Genomic DNA, 17389 nt, shown 5'->3' with positions numbered 1-17389 from the left:
AGAGAATTCCACACCTTCACCACCCTCTGACTGAAAAAGTTCTTCCTCATCTCCGTTCTAAATGGCCTACCCCTTATTCTCAAACTGTGGCCCCTTGTTCTGGACTCCCCCAACATTGGGAACATGTTATCTGCCTCTAATGTGTCCAATCCCCTAATTATCTTATATGTTTCAATAAGATCCCCCCTCATCCTTCTAAATTCCAGTGTATACAAGCCCAATCGCTCCAGCCTTTCAACATACGACAGTCCCGCCATTCCGGGAATTAACCTAGTGAACCTACGCTGCACGCCCTCCATAGCAAGAATATCCTTCCTCAAATTTGGAGACCAAAACTGCACACAGTACTCCAGGTGCGGTCTCACCAGGGCCCGGTACAACTGTAGAAGGACCTCTTTGCTCCTATACTCAACTCCTCTTGTTACGAAGGCCAACATTCCATTGGCTTTCTTCACTGCCTGCTGAACCTGCATGCTTCCTTTCATTGACTGATGCACTAGGACACCCAGATCTCGTTGAACTCCCCCTCCTCCTAACTTGACACCATTCAGATAATAATCTGCCTTTCTATTCTTACTTCCAAAGTGAATAACCTCACACTTACCTACATTAAACTGCATCTGCCATGTATCCGCCCACTCACACAACCTGTCCAAGTCACCCTGCAGCGTTATTGCATCTTCCTCACAATTCACACTACCCCCCAACTTAGTATCATCTGCAAATTTGCTAATGGTACTTTTAATCCCTTCGTCTAAGTCATTAATGTATATCGTAAATAGCTGGGGTCCCAGCACCGAACCTTGCGGTACCCCACTGGTCACTGCCTGCCATTCCGAAAGGGACCCATTTATCCCCACTCTTTGCTTTCTGTCTGTCAACCAATTTTCTATCCATGTCAGTACCCTACCCCCAATACCATGTGCCCTAATTTTGCCCACTAATCTCCTATGTGGGACCTTGTCGAAGGCTTTCTGAAAGTCGAGGTACACCACATCCACTGACTCTCCCTTGTCAATTTTCCTAGTTACATCCTCAAAAAATTCCAGTAGATTTGTCAAGCATGATTTCCCCTTCGTAAATCCATGCTGACTCGGAATGATCCCGTTACTGCTATCCAAATGCTCAGCAATTTTGTCTTTTATAATTGACTCCAGCATCTTCCCCACCACTGATGTCAGACTAACTGGTCTATAATTACCCGTTTTCTCTCTCCCTCCTTTCTTAAAAAGTGGGATAACATTTGCTATCCTCCAATCCACAGGAACTGATCCTGAATCTATAGAACATTGAAAAATGATCTCCAATGCTTCCACTATTTCTAGAGCCACCTCCTTAAGTACTCTGGGATGCAGACCATCAGGCCCTGGGGATTTATCAGCCTTCAGTCCCATCAGTCTACCCAAAACCATTTCCTGCCTAATGTGGATTTCCTTCAGTTCCTCCATCACCCTAGGTTCTCCGGCCCCTAGAACATTTGGGAGATTGTGTGTATCTTCCTCAGTGAAGACAGATCCAAAGTAACGGTTTAACTCGTCTGCCATTTCTTTGTTCCCCATAATAAATTCCCCTGCTTCTGTCTTCAAGGGACCCACATTTGCCTTGACTATTTTTTTCCTCTTCACGTACCTAAAAAAACTTTTGCTATCCTCCTTTATATTATTGGCTAGTTTACCCTCGTACCTCATCTTTTCTCCCCGTATTGCCTTTTTAGTTAACTTTTGTTGCTCTTTAAAAGAGTCCCAATCCTCTGTCTTCCCACTCTTCTTTGCTATGTTATACTTCCTCTCCTTAATTTTTATGCTGTCCCTGACTTCCCTCGTCAGCCACAGGTGTCTCTTACTCCCCTTAGAGTCTTTCCACCTCTTTGGAATAAATTGATCCTGCAACCTCTGCATTATTCCCAGGAATACCTGCCATTGCTGTTCTACCGTCTTCCCTGCTAGGGCCTCCTTCCAATCAATTTTGGCCAGCTCCCGCCTCATGCCTCTGTAATCCCCTTTGCTATACTGTAATACCGACACTTCCGATTTTCCCTTCTGCCTTTCCATTTGCAGAGTAAAACTTATCATGTTGTGATCACTGCCTCCTAATGGCTCTTTTACCTCTAGTCCCCTTATCAGATCAGGATCATTACACAACACTAAATCCAGAATTGCCTTCTCCCTGGTAGGCTCCAGTACAAGCTGTTCTAAGAATCCATCTCGAAGGCACTCTACAAACTCTCTTTCCTGGGGTCCATTTCCAACCTGATTTTCCCAGTCTACCTGCATGTTGAAATCTCCCATAACCACCGTAGCATTACATTTTTGACACGCCAATTTTATCTCCTGATTCAACTTGCACCCTATGTCGAGGCTACTGTTTGGGGGCCTATAGATAACTCCCATTAGGGTCTTTTTACCCTTACAATTTCTCATTTCTATCCATACTGATTCAACATCTCCTGATTCTATGTCACCCCTTGCAAGGGAATGAATATCATTCCTTACCATCAGAGCAACCCCACCCCCTCTGCCCACCTGTCTGTCTTTTCTATACGTTGTGTACCCCTGAATATTCAGTTCCCAGCCCTGGTCCTCTTGTAACCATGTCTCAGTGATCCCTACAACATCATACTTGCCCATGACTAACTGAGCCTCAAGCTCATCCACTTTATTTTTTATACTACGCGCATTTAAGTACAACACTTTAACTTCTGTATTTACCTCCTCTCTCACATCGTTCACAATTGGCCCTGCCCTTAATTTCTTTTCCGCTCTAGAACTTCTGTTCCCATTCTTCCGAGAGTCTTTTGCAATATCTCCTGTATTCCCTTTGACCTCATCTTCATATTCACAATTTGTTAACCCCTCCCCCCCACTACTTAGTTTAAAGCCACAGGTGTCACACTAGCAAACCTGCCTGCCAGAATGTTTGTCCCCCTGCTGTTAAGATGCAACCCGTCCCTTTTGTACAAGTCACCCCTAGCCCAGAAGAGATCCCAGTGGTCCAGAAATCTAAATCCCTGCTCTCTGCACCAGCCCCTCAGCCATAAATTCATACCCTCTATCTCTCTGTTCCTGGCCTCACCAGCACGAGGTACCGGTAGCAGTCCAGAGATAACCACCTTCGACGTCCTACTTCTCAGCGCTTTTCCCAACTCTCTAAACTCCCGCTGTAGCACCTCCTTCCTCTTCCGCCCGACGTCATTCGTGCCCACGTGCACAACGACTTCAGGTTGATCGCCTTCCCTCACTAGGATTTTCTGAAGCCGGTCTGTGATGTGTTGAACCCTGGCACCAGGGAGGCAACAGACCATCCTCAAGTCCCTCCTGCTGCCACAGAATCTTCTGTCCGTCCCTCGGACTATGGAGTCACCGACCACTACGGCTCTTCCAGACTTCGGTCTCCCCTGTCGTGTATCCTTGCCAACAGGTCCGCCACTCGGACTGGAAACGTCTTCTGCCCCGACAGTTCCCAAGAGGGTATACCTATTTGCAATAGGCACAGCCACTGGGGTGTCCTGTAGTCCACGTCCACTCCCCCCGGAAACAGTCTCCCACCTTCGCTCGACCTGGACCCTTGGCGTGACAGCCTCACAATAGGTCCTGTCGAGGAAACTCTCGCATTCCCGGATGGCCCTGAGGTCATCCAACTGCCTCTCCAACTCCACCACACGTCCCTTCAGGAGCTGCACCTGGACACAGTTCTTGCAGGTGTAGCTCCCAGAAGCTCCCGCGACGTCCCTGTCTTCCCACATCCTGCAGGAAACACACCGCACCAACTTTTCCGCCATCACCTTGTGCCTATAACCAGCTCTGGCTTAAAACAATCGTATCCTCCTCACCTCAGCGCCGAAGACTCGCAGCCAAAGACTCGCACTTTTCTCACTGGGCACTTCCCTCACTGGGCTGCACCCTTTTGCAAGTATTGCTTATATTACCAATTAAATTGCCTGATTGTCCAATTTACCTGACTTCTCACTTAAACTAGCACTTACTTTAATGCTCAGCCAACGGGCGTCCTTGCTCTGCTCCCGGACTTTTGAAATTGACTACTAGCTTCCTTTTGGCGCTCTTTTTAAACTGCCTGCTCAACTGTGATTGGCTCTTACGACCACAGAACACAGATGAGAAGTCACAGCAGGTTTATTGGAAAACTGAGCAAAACATCTCACAAAGCAGCTGTGGGTGACAGCAATGTGGGTTTAACATACGGGGGACTATTTTAAGTCTAGTTTGAAGCAGCAACTCCACTTTAAACTTGAAGCAGGGCGAGGGAAGGAGGCGGGAATTGCTTCTCGATGAGTCGCTGGCCGCGTCGACACCTCATCTGTGGTAGAGTTGGATCTTCCCACTGATCAACAGCCCAATCAGGATGGCCACCGAGACGAATGTCAGCAGAGTAGCGACCATGTTCAGAGTTTTGGAGGTGGTACCGTAGTGACTGGCGCTGTAAATATCTCCCAGCATTTTCCGGTCGCGGGCCTGCAGGAAGACGGCAACGGAGCAGTGAAAATACTGGGGGACACGGACATTCCAGCTATCAGCAATGGCTGTCACCGGGAACAGTGGACCCAACACCCTCAACACCAACTGGAGCCAACACCGACCATCAGAGCCGCAGCTGGACGCCTCTGTAACACACACAGAGCAGTGCAGCACAGAACAGACTCTCAACCCTGATTAGGATGCCAATTAACGAACCCCATCTGCTTGCTCGTGATCCCTGTTCACGTAGCTGTCGAAATATTGCTGTTGTACCTGACAGCACGTTCCAGGTACCTGCCACTGAGTGTTATTAGGTACCTGCCACTCAGTGTGAAATGTGCCCCTCACTTCTCTAAACTTTGCCCCTCTCACCTGAAACCTCTGCCCTCTAGTGGCCAACACCAGGGACTGTTATCCATGCCTCGCGCATCTTTACCGAAGCTGCTGTCTCCTTTGACAACCTTCCTCAATATCCACAAGTCCGCCATTTCCTGTGTCATCTGCAACCTTCTTCCAAATAATTTATACATTTTACAAACAGAGGTCCCAGCAGCGCTCCCTGGGGGACTGACCTGCAGCCAGGCCAACACTCCCACCGACACCCTCTGCCTTCCGTGGGTCAGCGAGTTGTGAATCCAATTTACCAATTCATACTGGATCCCGACTGGTTTAATCCTTTTGACCAGACTACAACAAGGAACCTAGTGGTTTAACATATACGGCCCAACCAAAAAAGTCAAAATTTGAGACAGGAACTCCCCTGTACAAAGCCATGACCATTATCCCCCGTCTGACTATCTGAAGAAGGGTCTCGACCCGAAACGTCTCCCATTCCTTCACTCCAGATCCCTGTCCCGCTGAGTTACTCCAGCACTTTGTGTCAGTCCCCTACAGTCCTTGCTTTACCAATGCAAGTAAATCCTGTCGCCAAGAATCCTCCCCAATAACACCCCCGCCACTGATGTGCAGAGACACTTGGAAGCTCAGTTACTGCCGGACCTACTGGCTAGTTCTGCTACAATCTGCAGAACTATTACTTTGCAGGTGAACTGATTTTGGACGAAGCGGTTCTGCTGTTGGGAGTATTGCACAGCCCTTTGTTTGAGCAGAAAAGTGGTAAATGTTTGTTGAATGATGTACCTCATACCTTCCAGGGATATTACGTGTCACTTTGCAATTCCTGCACATCAGGTTTGTTTTGAAATTACTTCAACTGAAGTGCGTTATGGGAGAAATTAAAATGCCGATTCCAGAAGTCTGTTCTATGCAATCCTATGAATTGAAGAGATTTATTTAAGAACTTATGGTCCTAAGGTCATAAATGACAGGAGCAGAATTAGGTCATTCGGCCCACCAACTCTACTCCGCTATTCAATCATGGCTGATCAATTTCTCCCTCCTAACCCCATTCTCATGCCGTTTCCCCATAATCCCTGACACCCGTACAAATCAAGAATCTATCTATCTCTGCCTTAACAATATCCATTTACTTGGCCTCCACAGCCTTCCGTGGTGAAGAATTCCACAGATTCGTTACCCTTTGACGAAAGAAATTCTCCTCCACAACACCTCCCTAAAGGAACGTCCTTTAATTTTGAGGCTATGGTCTCTAGTCCTCGACTCCCCCACTAGTGGAAACATCCTCTCCACATCCACTCTACCCAAGCTTCTGTATGTTCTGTATGTTTCAATGAGGACCCCCCTCATTCTTCTAAACTCCAGCGAGTACAGACCCAGCGCAGACACCTATGACTCTCATTATAGGTTAACCCACTCATTCCTGGGATCATTTTTGTAAACCTCCTCTGGACCCTCTCCAGAGCCAGCACATCCTTCCTCAGATATGGTGCCCAAAATTGCTCACAATATTCCAAATGTTGCACCAGCGCCTTGTAGAGTCTCAGCATTACATCTCTGTCTTTATTCTAGCCTTCTTGAATTAAATGCCAGCGTCACCATGTCTGAACCAATAACGCTGAATGTAGGGGGAAGATTGTACACCACGTCCTTTACTATTTTTTAACTTGTTATCCAGATTCAATTGCTGGTTCAATGCTACTCATTTAAAAAGATTTACAAGGAAACTGCCTCATTGACAGAGACGGAAAAATCTTTTGCAACATCCTGGATTTCCTACATACATCACATTTGGGCCTTCCAGGTGATTTCTAAGAGCTGGATCCTCTGAACAGGAAAGCCGACTTTTTTCAGATCCAACCTCTGCTGGAAGCTTTGCAGAACATCAAAGCAAAAGCTACCAAAGTGAGAATGAATACAATTCTTAACATTGTTTATGACTCTCGTTTACATAATATTGGTTCTTTTGCTGTAAACATTATTAGAGCTCAAATCTTTTCTCCATCATGTGCACTGTTAAAACTCTTAAACTCCAAGTTCTACTCTATTATTAATGGGGAGAGCACATCTGTAGACACCAAAGGAGAGAACCAGAACTTAATTTCCTGAGAATGAGTTGAAAGTGGCTTCAATGCATTGGAAAGACAATATTAAATGCAGAATTGGCAAAGCCTTTATGTCACGGCATCTCACCAGAAAATCAAAAATCTGCAAATTATTTTTCAACAAATCATAAAATAGCAGTGGATTGCGGATTCCTCCTTCATTGCTTTCCCACCACTTCATCCAGCCCAGTAATTATGCAATAATTATGCATTAATTGTGCCCAGTAATTATGCATTTCACCCAATGCTGATAACAGAAGACAGGCACAGAATGCCGGAGTAACTCAGCGGGACAGGCAGCATCTCTGGAATGGGTGACGTTCAGGATTGAGACCCTTCTTCAGACTAAAATGGATGCAGGTTCCATTGTTTGCGTTTAAAACAAAATTGAACATCATCCTTCTCGTTTCTTGAATCTTTTTCCACCTGTGTGCTTCACAATGAAACTCATCACAAAAAATAATACCACTGTTGCAAGGCTCATTGACCTATTGGTTTGTGCTCATTGCCCTTTCTAAACTAAGGACCAACTTTGTTTTTTCTCCAGTTCCCCCCCTTGCCCAGGGCTACAGGTGAGACTCTGCACATCTGTCAATGTTCAACAATCTCCCCATGCCCTCCCCCCGGTATTCCGGGATAGGTCGCATCAGGCCCTGAGGATCATAAGTGAGAGGAGTAGAATTAGGCCATTCGGCCCATCAAGTATACTCTTCCATTCGGCCCATCAAGTCTCGACGATGTAGAGACGTTGACATCTGAAACAGCGGATACAACAGATGAGGTTGGGGGAGGTGCAGGTGAACCTCTGTCTCGCCTGGAAAGACTGTTTGGGTCCTTGGATGGGGTCGAGGGGGAGATAAAGGGACAGGTGTTGCATCTCCTGCGGTTGCAGAGGAAAGTACCCGGGGAGGGGGTGGTTTGGGTAGGAAGGGACGAGTGGACCAGGGAGTTATGGAGGGAATGGTCTCTGCGGAAAGCAGAAAGGGGAGGGATGGGAAGATGTGGCCAGTAGTGGGGTCCCGTTGGAGGTGACCGAAATGTTGGAGGATAATTTGTTGGATACGCTGACTGATGGGGTGGAAGGTGAGGACAAGGGGGACTCTGTCCTTGTTACGAATGGGGGGAGGGGGAGCAAGAGCAGAGTTGCGGGATATAGAGGAGGCCCTGGTGAGAGCCTCATCTAGAATGGAAGAGGGGAAGCCCCGTTTCCTAAAGAATGAGGACATCTCTGATGCCCTATTGTGAAACACCTCATCCTGGGCGCAGTTGCGGCATAGACGGAGGAATTGGGAGTAGGGGATAGACCTTTTACAGGGGACCGGGTGGGAAGAAGTGTAGTTAAGATAGCTGTGGGAGTCAGTAGGTTTGTAGTAGATGTCAGTCACTAGTCTGTCTCCTGTGATGGAGATGGTGAGGTCCAGAAACAGTAGGGAGATGTCGGAGATGGTCCAAGTATATTTAAGAGCAGGATGGAAATTAGTGGTGAACTGTATGAAGTTAGTGAGTTCTGCATGGGTACAAGAGGTAGCACCAATGCAGTCGTCAATGTAGCGGAGGTTGATTTCGGGGATGGGGCCAGTGTACGTCTGGAACAGTGATTGTTCGACGTACCCTACAAAGAGGCAGGCGTAGCTAGGGCCCATGCGAGTGCCCATAGCTACACCTCGGGTTTGGAGGAAGTGGGAGGAGTCAAAGGAAAAGTGGTTGAGGGTAAGAACCAGCTCTGCTAGGCGGACTATGGGACGCGATCAGCGAGGCGGTTTAGTCAGCGCGGCAAAATTGGGCTGGTGGGCCCGTTTCCTTGTTCAGAAATCTGTAACGAACTCACCTTTACGGAGAAGACCAGCGCCAGGAAGCCGAGGCACAAGAAATTACAGTAAACAAAGTTGAACATGGACCAGAGAAAGTGGTCCTTGACGGGCAGGGGTTCAGTGGCGATATTGACCATGGTGGGGGGAATCTCGGGGTAGCGGCCCCTGCCCATCGTCAGCTGCTCGTTCTCCACCAACACTTGGTTCAATCTGGAATCCATTGCAGCTCGGAGGCGACAGCACGGGGAACTGGGAGGTTCGCTGTCGATGTGGAGAGGGCGAGCAGGAACTCTGGACAGTGAGCACTGCACTAAACACCACACCCTGTTGGAGCGGAACGAACACAGGCACGCTGATTGGAGCTGCACACTTTCACTGTGTCATCCACAATATCTCCAGCTACTTCCTTGAAAAGCAACAAGGCGGAGTTCACTCAATATACGGGTACGCGCACCGGCAGGGAGACACAGGCGCGAGCACATGGACACGGGTGCGAGCACACAAACACGGGTACGCGCACCGGCAGGGAGACACAGGCGCGAGCACACAGACACGGGGCGAGCACACAGACACGGGTACGTGCACCGCCACAGATGGACACAGGCACGGGCACAGGCACTCACAGGCACGGACGGGGACGCGCACTGACAGGCACGGCCACGAGCACCGATAGGCACGGGGACGCGCATAACGCTGACCCATCTCCCCGCTGCACTCCCCTCCCCTGACAGCACGTGTGGCCAATCCCAATGCTTGAAGAGACTCGAGGAACCGCAGAAGCCGGGAACCTGAGCAAATCACCAAGTGCTGGAGGAATCCAGCGGGTCAGGCAGCCACTGTGGAGGCGACATTTCAGCCTGAAGAAGGGTCCCGGAGCCTGACCATTCCCTCCAGAAATGCCGCCTGACCCGCTGAGTTACTCCAGCACTCTGAAGCGTCACCTATACATGTCCTCCAGAGACGCTGCCTGACCCGCTGAGATACTCCAGCACTCTGTGTTCCGTCCTTATCTACATCCAGCCATGTCCTTCCGTCAGCTAACAGTCGGGGCCGTGTGGGCATCCGCGTTGGCCGCGGGTGGGACAGAGTGAATGCGGTTCCTTAATTTGAGAAAGACAGCGGTGGTAACCCAGGTGACTACACGCCGGCCAACTTTACAGCGTGATAGGAAAAATATTGACGAAAGTGGCAAAAACGGGATTTGCGTGAATTTGGAGAGGATTCGTTCGTGGCTTTGTGCGGGCAACCCCCAAGTTCACGAATTTAATTGTTTGAGGAGGTCGCTGAGAATGTTGATGAAGACAGGGTGGGAGACATTGGTCTGAGACAAGGCGCTGCTGACCGGTGGGCTGGTGCAGAAGGTCCAGGGTGCGCTGACTGATTGGATCCAACATTCACGGCGATGTCGGGCCGAGGGCGCGGGTGGAAGGAGGTTTTCTGACTGAGAATCTGTGAGCGCAAGAATCGGGGCGGGGACCATTCGTAAAACACGGAGTGCTGGAGTAATTCAGTGGGTCAGGCAGCATCTCTGGAGAACATGGATAGGTGACGTTTCACAGAGTGCTGGACTAACTCAGTGGGTCAGGCAGCATCTCTGGAAAACATGGATAGGTGAGGCTTCACAAAGTGCTGGAGTAACTCAGCGGGTGAGGCAGAAACCCTGGAGAACTTGGATGGGGACGTTTTGGGTGGGGATCCCTCTTCAGATTGAAAGATAGAGAAGGCCAGAACAAAATAGTAGACATCAGGAAGGGTGGAGCCCACAATAGCCCATTGTTTGCTGGGAAGATGTGCTAACGAGAGGGAGACAATAGTGCGAACAGCAGAACTGTAGAACGGCTAGAGTGGGAGAGGGGTGAGGGAATGCAGGGCTTATTTGAAATTAGATAAATCAAAGTTCATACCGCTGGGTTGAAAGCTGTCAAAGCGAAATATGAGGTTCTGTAAAATTCCTCTTCAACACCACGATTGTACCTGCCTCTACCACCACCCCCCGGCAACGCGTTCCAGCCCCCCACCATCCTTTGCGTAGAAGACTAGCCCCTCACATCTCCTTTACTCTCTGCCGCTCTCACCTTAAAGTTAAGCCCTCCACTATTTGATATTTACACCCTGGGCAAAAGATTCTGACTGTCAATGCTCTACCTAATGCTGTACATTTCCACCAAGTCTCCCCTCAACCTCCCGCGTTGCAGAGAAAACAATGCATGTCTGTCCGACCTCTTCCTGAAGCTAATCCCCGCTAATCCCGGCGTCATTCCGCTAAACCCCCTGATAAATGCTGACCACTAACCGGCGTCGCTGCGCCGCCGCCCGGTGTCCGGTCTCCTGTCCCCTCCCCCGGGATACGCGAGGTTCCCCTGTGGTCCCGGGACGGGCGAGTACGGCCAATGACGGTGCAAGGAACAGCACGATCCCACCACAGTGACGAGCGCATCTGTCGGAGCAGCGGCCGCGGCGTCAGAGGTGCCCGACGCCTGCGGGGACCGGCGGACACTTGATCTCATCCCGGGCCCAGGCGCCGTGGGCACGGGGACGGGAGGGCGACGGCAGCGGACCGGTGGAAGGGGGAGGACGGGCGGCGGAACCCGTCCCGGGGCCGGTGAGGGGCAGCGCGACCGACGCCGCGTTCCGGTGCAGATTCCAAACTTTGCCGAGTTAGACCTCCCGCGTCGGCCGCCTGGATTCAGGTTCTGGTCGCGGGGTCCGGGAGAATTGCCTGGGAATCTGCAGCGACCACCGGGGATTTGCGCCGGACACTCCCGGAGCTCTGGGACCCCAGACCCCGACCATGAACAATGGCAGCGACGGCGAGACGGCGGGGGGACAGACGGCGGGCGGGCCGCCGCACCCCGCTCTCCACATCCCCGCGCTGGTTCTCGGGGCGCTCCTCATCATCCTGATCATCGCGGGGAACCTGCTGGTCTGTCTCGGCGTCGCCACAGAGCGGCCTCTGCGAACCGCCACCAACAGCTTCATCGCCAGCCTGGCCACGTCCGACCTGCTGCTTGCCATCCTCGTCCTCCCACTCTACGTCTTCCAGGAGGTGAGGCGCACCCCAAAACCCTAAACCCCCCTCGCCCCAAATCCTCCGCCTCCCCAAATCCCTCTCCTTAAACCGCCTCCACCCAAGCCCAACGATCCTAAAACCTCACCCCCTCCTAACTCTCTCCCCCCATAACCTCGCCTCCCCATAACCCTCTCCCTCCAAGCCCACCCCCCTCCCCACAACGCGGCCCTTCCACCGGGACCACCCTCAACCCTCCCCAAATTCCCCCTCTCCCACCGTGCTCCAAACCAGTCTCCTCAGACCCTACCCCACCCTCGGCCAAAACCCACACCTCCCACCGGGAACAATCCCACCCCACCCCCAAAAAACGTACCGTCCCTCCCCCTCCCCACCTCCCACGAACCCACCGCATGCCACCCTGCCACCACCCCCCCTCCCAGTGCCTCGGGGACGCGCTGGGCGTGTTGACCCACCGCTGCCTAACGCCACGGTGTCAGCGACTCCCAGCCCTTGCGGCCTGGCGGGCGGGGCTGGTCAACGGGAGTGACCCCGGTCAGTCCGCCGCCAGCTCTGAGCAGAATTGTTTTCAGTTCCAGGGCGGGGTGTGGACGCTCGGTCCGGGCCTCTGTGACTATCTCATGACCATGGACGTCATGCTGTGCACGGCCTCCATTTTCAACCTGTGCGCCATCAGTGTAGACAGGTGAGTGTGGACAGGAGAGTGTGGACAGGTGAGTGTGGGTACCAGGTGTGTGTGGGCACCAGGTGTGTGTGGACAAGTGAGTGTGGACAGGTGAGTGTGGACAGGTGAGTCTGGACAGGAGAGTGTGGACAGGAGAGTGTGGACAGGTGAGTGTGGACAGGTGAATGTGGACAGGAGAGTGTGGACAGGAGAGTGTGGACAGGAGAATGTGGACAGGAGAGTGTGGACAGGTGAGTGTGGACAGGTGAGTGTGGACAGGTGAGTGTGGACAGGTGTGTGTGTGGGCAGGTGTGTGTGTGGGCAGGTCAGAGTGGGCATCGGGTGGGTGTCGGCTTTGGGTGGGCGTTGATCGGGTGAGAGGGGCTGTGGTGTTAGGGGCACAGTGACCCCTGACCCTACCTCCCAGTACCTGCACTCACCCTCCCGTCAGCCGGCCAGTGGCCGCTCCCCGGACCATCCACCATGAACTGTTCCTGCCCCACGCTGCCGACCTGCCCCAATCTCTGCCCTCTCACCCGAGCCCAACGGACTGGTTGCATCACGGCCTGGTTCAGCAACGCGAACGCCCCGGAACGAATGAGATTACAGAAGGTGGTGGACACTGCGTGGTCCATCACGGGAACTGACCTCCCCACAAGAGTCGCTGCCTCAAAAAGGCAGCCAGCATCATCAGGGACCCACGCTCTCAACTCACTGCTACCATCGGGAAGATGGTACAGGAGCCTGAAAACCATGACCTCCAGGTTCATGGACAGCTTCTTCCCAACAAGCAGGCTCTTGAACATTGCACAACACTAACCTCAGCAACTGTGATCTACAATGGTCCGTGTCTTTGATTGCACCAAGAACCTCAGTTTTGCACGATTGTGGTTATCTCGTATTATGATTATTAGTTTGGTGTATTAGTGGTAGCTGTATGTTTATGTGTGTGGTTGTATGTTTATGTATGTGGTTGTATGTTTATGTGTGTGGCTGCATGTTCATGTGCGTTGTTGTATGTTTCTGTGTGTTGTATATGTATCTATGTGATGGCTGTATAGGTATATGATGTTGCTGTATTTTTATCTATGTGTGTTTCCCCGGCCAGGTTTATTGCTGTATGTTTATGTGTGTGGGTGTTGTATGTATGTGTTGCTGTATGTTTATGTGTGTGTTGTATGTTTACGCGTGTGTGTTGTATGTTTATCTATATGTGTGTGTGTTCCCCGCCAGGTTTATTGCGGTGCGGATCCCCCTCAACTACAGCAGGACCCACATTGACGTTCGGCAGGTGGCCTTGATCTCGCTCACCTGGATCCTGGCGCTGGCCGTCGCGTCTCCCATCGCCTTGGGTCTGAACCAGGTGCCGGGCCGGGACGTCAGCGTGTGCCGGTTGGAGGACAACTCGTACATCATCTGGTCGTCGGTCTGCTCCTTCCTGCTGCCCTGCCCCGTCATGTTGTTGCTCTACTGCGCCGTGTTGCGGGGTCTGCAGCGATGGGAAGCCGCCCGCGCCCGCAAACTGCGCCGGAACCCGCACGGCTTCAGGAAGATGGAGGGGAGCCTCTCGGACCGGGAACCGGAGCGGGCCTGGGAGCGGGGCCCGGAGCCGGAGAAGGAGCGGGACCCGGAGCCGGCACCCCCCGGCCTCGCCGCCCGCCAGGCCAAGTACGTACAGCCCTCCCCCGGCAGCCGGAAGGTTCGCATCAACGGCAGGGAGCACAAGGCCATGAAGGTGCTCCCCATCGTGCTGGGTGAGTGATACCGGACCCCGACGGCCAATCCCCGCGCTCCTCCGGCCCCGCCCGACCACTCAGCCCATCGCCTCTAGCCCTTTATTCCACAGCTGACACTGGACCGAATCAAACTGCACGGGAAAAGGCCCTTCGGCCCAACGAATCCATTCAAACCAATATGTCCATCTCAGTTAGTCCCACTTGCCCACATTTGGCCCAGATCCCTCTAAACCGGTCCTATCCATGTACCGGTCAAAGTGTCTTTTAAAAGTTATGATAGTCCCTGCCTCAACTACCTCCTGTGGAAGCTCGTTCCATACACCCACCCAGCATCATCTGAGTGAAAAAAGTTGCCCCTCAGGTCCCGATGAAAGTGGAAAGTGGAGAGGATGTTTCCACTAGTGGGAGAGTCCAGTACCAGAGGTCGTAGCCTCAGAATTAAAGGACTTCTTTTAGGAAGGAGATGAGGAGAAATGTCATTAGTCAGAGGGTGATGATTCTGTGGAATTCTTTGCCACAGAAGGCTGTAGAGGCCAAGTCAGTGGCTATCGTTAAGGCATATATAATTTAGATAGATTCTTGATCAGTACGGGGAAAAGGCAGGAGAATGGGGGTTAGGAGGTAGAGATAGATCAGCCATGATTGAATAACGGAGTAGACTTGATGGGCCGAATGGCCTAATTCTGCTCTAATCCCTTATGACCCTTATTCGCTGCCCGATGCGATTCTCCCCGGCACCTCGAGCTCTGTCACATGGGGCCGTTGTTCACATCACAACAGCATCAGCCTGAATTGGGCTAATCTGTTAAACGCATTGAGTGTGGAATGCGAGTCACAAGAGGCGCGGATAAAGCAACCCCCCACCCCCCCCCCGTGTCCCGCCCCGCATCGCTCTGCGGGTCTCTGCTCCCCGCGCCCCGGGAAGCGGCAATGTCCAGCCCGCCAGACGCGGCAGCCGGCGGGCAGGGAGCCGGGACAGCCCGCGCTCCTCCGGGTTATTTTTGGACGGACAGCCACCCTGATCCGTTAATTAAGATCAAATCCCAGCTAACCTGTTAACGGCGAGTCCTCCCTGCAGCGGGGATTGTGAGAAATGTACATGCGCAGTCTGTGAGAGCGGGGGGACGGCCGAGAACAACGCCCTCTCCCCCCCTCTCTCCCATTCTAACCCCCTCCCTCCAATCCCCTCCCCCATCTCCCTACCCCCACTCCTACAGGGCAGGGGGGCGAAACCCGCGATCGGGGGCGGATGGATGGAGGGAAGGAGTAGGGGTGGAGGGCGATAGGAGGTTGGGGGGAGGGGAAGAGAGGTGGGAAGGGAAGGGAAGGGAAGGGAAGGGAAGGAGAGGGGGTCAGTGTGGCGCCATGTTCAGGACGGGTACGGCTGGGAACGTGTGTGCCGTCATTCGTGCTACCGCCTTGCCGCTCCACCGGGTCGGGTCTATGAGGAGTTTGCACGTTCTCCCTGTGACCGCGTGGGTTTCCTCCGGGTGCTCCGGTTTTCTTCCCACATCCCGCAGGCGTGCAGGTTTCTAGGTTAATTGGTCTCTATAAATTGTCCCTACTGTAGGTCGGGAAGTCAGTCATGCAGCACAGAAACGGGCTCTTCGGCCCATCATTCCCATATTGCCCATCTTCACTAATCGCATGTGTGTGTTCCTCTGTATCTTGCATGGTCAAGGGGTCTAAATGACTTTAACAACAGTGATTGTATCTCATTCCAACACCTCCCGCAGCAAGTTCCAGACATCAGTCAACTTTATGATCCATTTTAAACCTCCTCCCTCTCCCACCTCAAACCTGCACCCCTTGTTTTCGATGCCTCCACTATGGATAAAGATTATGTCCGGCTAAACCTATCAACGCCACTCATCATCGTATAAATCTCCGTGAAGTTGCCCCTGAAACTCCCTCACAAATGTACCTGCCCCATCCACTCACTCCACCTAACTAAAGACCAGGGAATGGCCAATGGAAGTCAAAAGTCAATGCTGACAGCAAAGTTTCGTGTCTCGGTTAGATAAGAAGTGATAGGATGAACTATCCCTGCTCCCTACCGCTGGTGACTTTGAACGGAAGTGTTGTTCCCGCTGATCGCTGTCCGTTCATTTCAGGGGCTTTCCTGCTGTGCTGGACACCGTTTTTTGTGGTCCACATCCTGAAGGCAAGTTGCAACTCCTGCCACGTCTCTCCACAGCTCATCAGCACGGTGACGTGGCTGGGTTACGTCAACAGTGCCCTCAATCCCATCATCTACACGTTCTTCAACAAGGAGTTCAGGAACTACTTCCGGAGGGTCTTGTGCCCGTGTCGCTGAATCCAGAATCCATCCAGAAAGGAAGCAATAAATCCAATTCGTTTTTGTAGTGATGACTGCAGCTACCTATGTAACTCTCCACCCTCCGTAACCCGGAACAATCGGATGCAAAGGCCTGACTTTAGGCTGGGAGGCTGCTCTGGAAGGTTAGATCGCATGGGACCCAGGGAGAGATAGCCGCCTGAATACAGAATTGGCTTCACTGAAGGACGCAGATGGTGATGGTGGAAGGTTGCCTCTCGGACTGGAGGTCTGTGATCAGCGGGGTGTCTGAGGGATTGGTGCTGGGTCCACTGCTCTTGGTGATTTATATCGACGATTTAGATGAGAATGTGTAAGGCAGGATAAGTAAGTTTACAGATAAAGTAGTCTGGTAGATAGTGAAGACGTTTATCGTGGTGGGAGTTTCAAAAAACACACTGCCAGAGAAGGTTGTGGAATCAGACTCAATCCGTCCATTTAAGGGATGTTTGGACAGGCAGGAATAGGCAAGTAATTGAAGGATAGTCATAATATGGCTAATGGGGCTAGTGTAGATGATATTGGACAAGGTGTTTTCCTGGGCTGGCTCTTGGATCAATGAATGGAGTTCGGAAGCTTGGCCTGACGATTAACATCCTCTGCCCTACACCACCAGAGTGCACCTGTGACCTTATAACCTGGGCCAGGCCAACTCAGCAGTAGGTCGATGGTCACTGAGGAATACACTGGTGATAATCGTCCCTTGGCATTTAGCAGTAAGAGTCTGTGTCGTTACTCCAATTACATTTGCCTCCTCCCTTGATATTGATGACAATGTCTCCGAGATCCCTTGACATCCTCTCCCCAGACCAGGGTGCTGAGCTCATTCACTTTACACCGCTGACCCTCTCCGCCTAGTTCTAGAGCTAGTCGGGAAA

The 17389-nt window shown here is 51.9% G+C and overlaps 2 protein-coding genes and 1 pseudogene across 2 annotated transcripts; 2 read left to right on the top strand and 1 right to left on the bottom strand.

Moving 5' to 3' along the window:
* Positions 1-4126: 4126 nt before the first annotated feature.
* On the bottom strand, positions 4127-15239 carry LOC144602388 (dispanin subfamily A member 2b-like). Its single transcript, XM_078415456.1, has 3 exons — positions 15226-15239; positions 8763-9069; positions 4127-4469 (listed from the first exon to the last, which is right to left on the bottom strand). The coding sequence occupies exons 2-3, from the start codon at positions 8964-8966 to the stop codon at positions 4311-4313; spliced, it is 363 nt and encodes a 120-aa protein (XP_078271582.1). The 5' UTR covers positions 8967-9069; positions 15226-15239; the 3' UTR covers positions 4127-4310.
* Positions 6430-7138, top strand: LOC144602387 (BTB/POZ domain-containing protein KCTD21-like; annotated as a pseudogene).
* Positions 11537-16490, top strand: LOC144602386 (D(4) dopamine receptor-like). The gene is made up of 4 exons (XM_078415455.1): positions 11537-11791; positions 12346-12458; positions 13671-14191; positions 16288-16490. The coding sequence occupies exons 1-4, from the start codon at positions 11537-11539 to the stop codon at positions 16488-16490; spliced, it is 1092 nt and encodes a 363-aa protein (XP_078271581.1).
* Positions 16491-17389: the final 899 nt, after the last annotated feature.

Source organism: Rhinoraja longicauda, chromosome 18 (assembly GCF_053455715.1).
Source record: "Rhinoraja longicauda isolate Sanriku21f chromosome 18, sRhiLon1.1, whole genome shotgun sequence".
Classification (NCBI taxonomy): Eukaryota; Metazoa; Chordata; class Chondrichthyes; order Rajiformes; family Arhynchobatidae; genus Rhinoraja; species Rhinoraja longicauda.
This window is presented reverse-complemented; position numbering and strand designations above follow the sequence as displayed.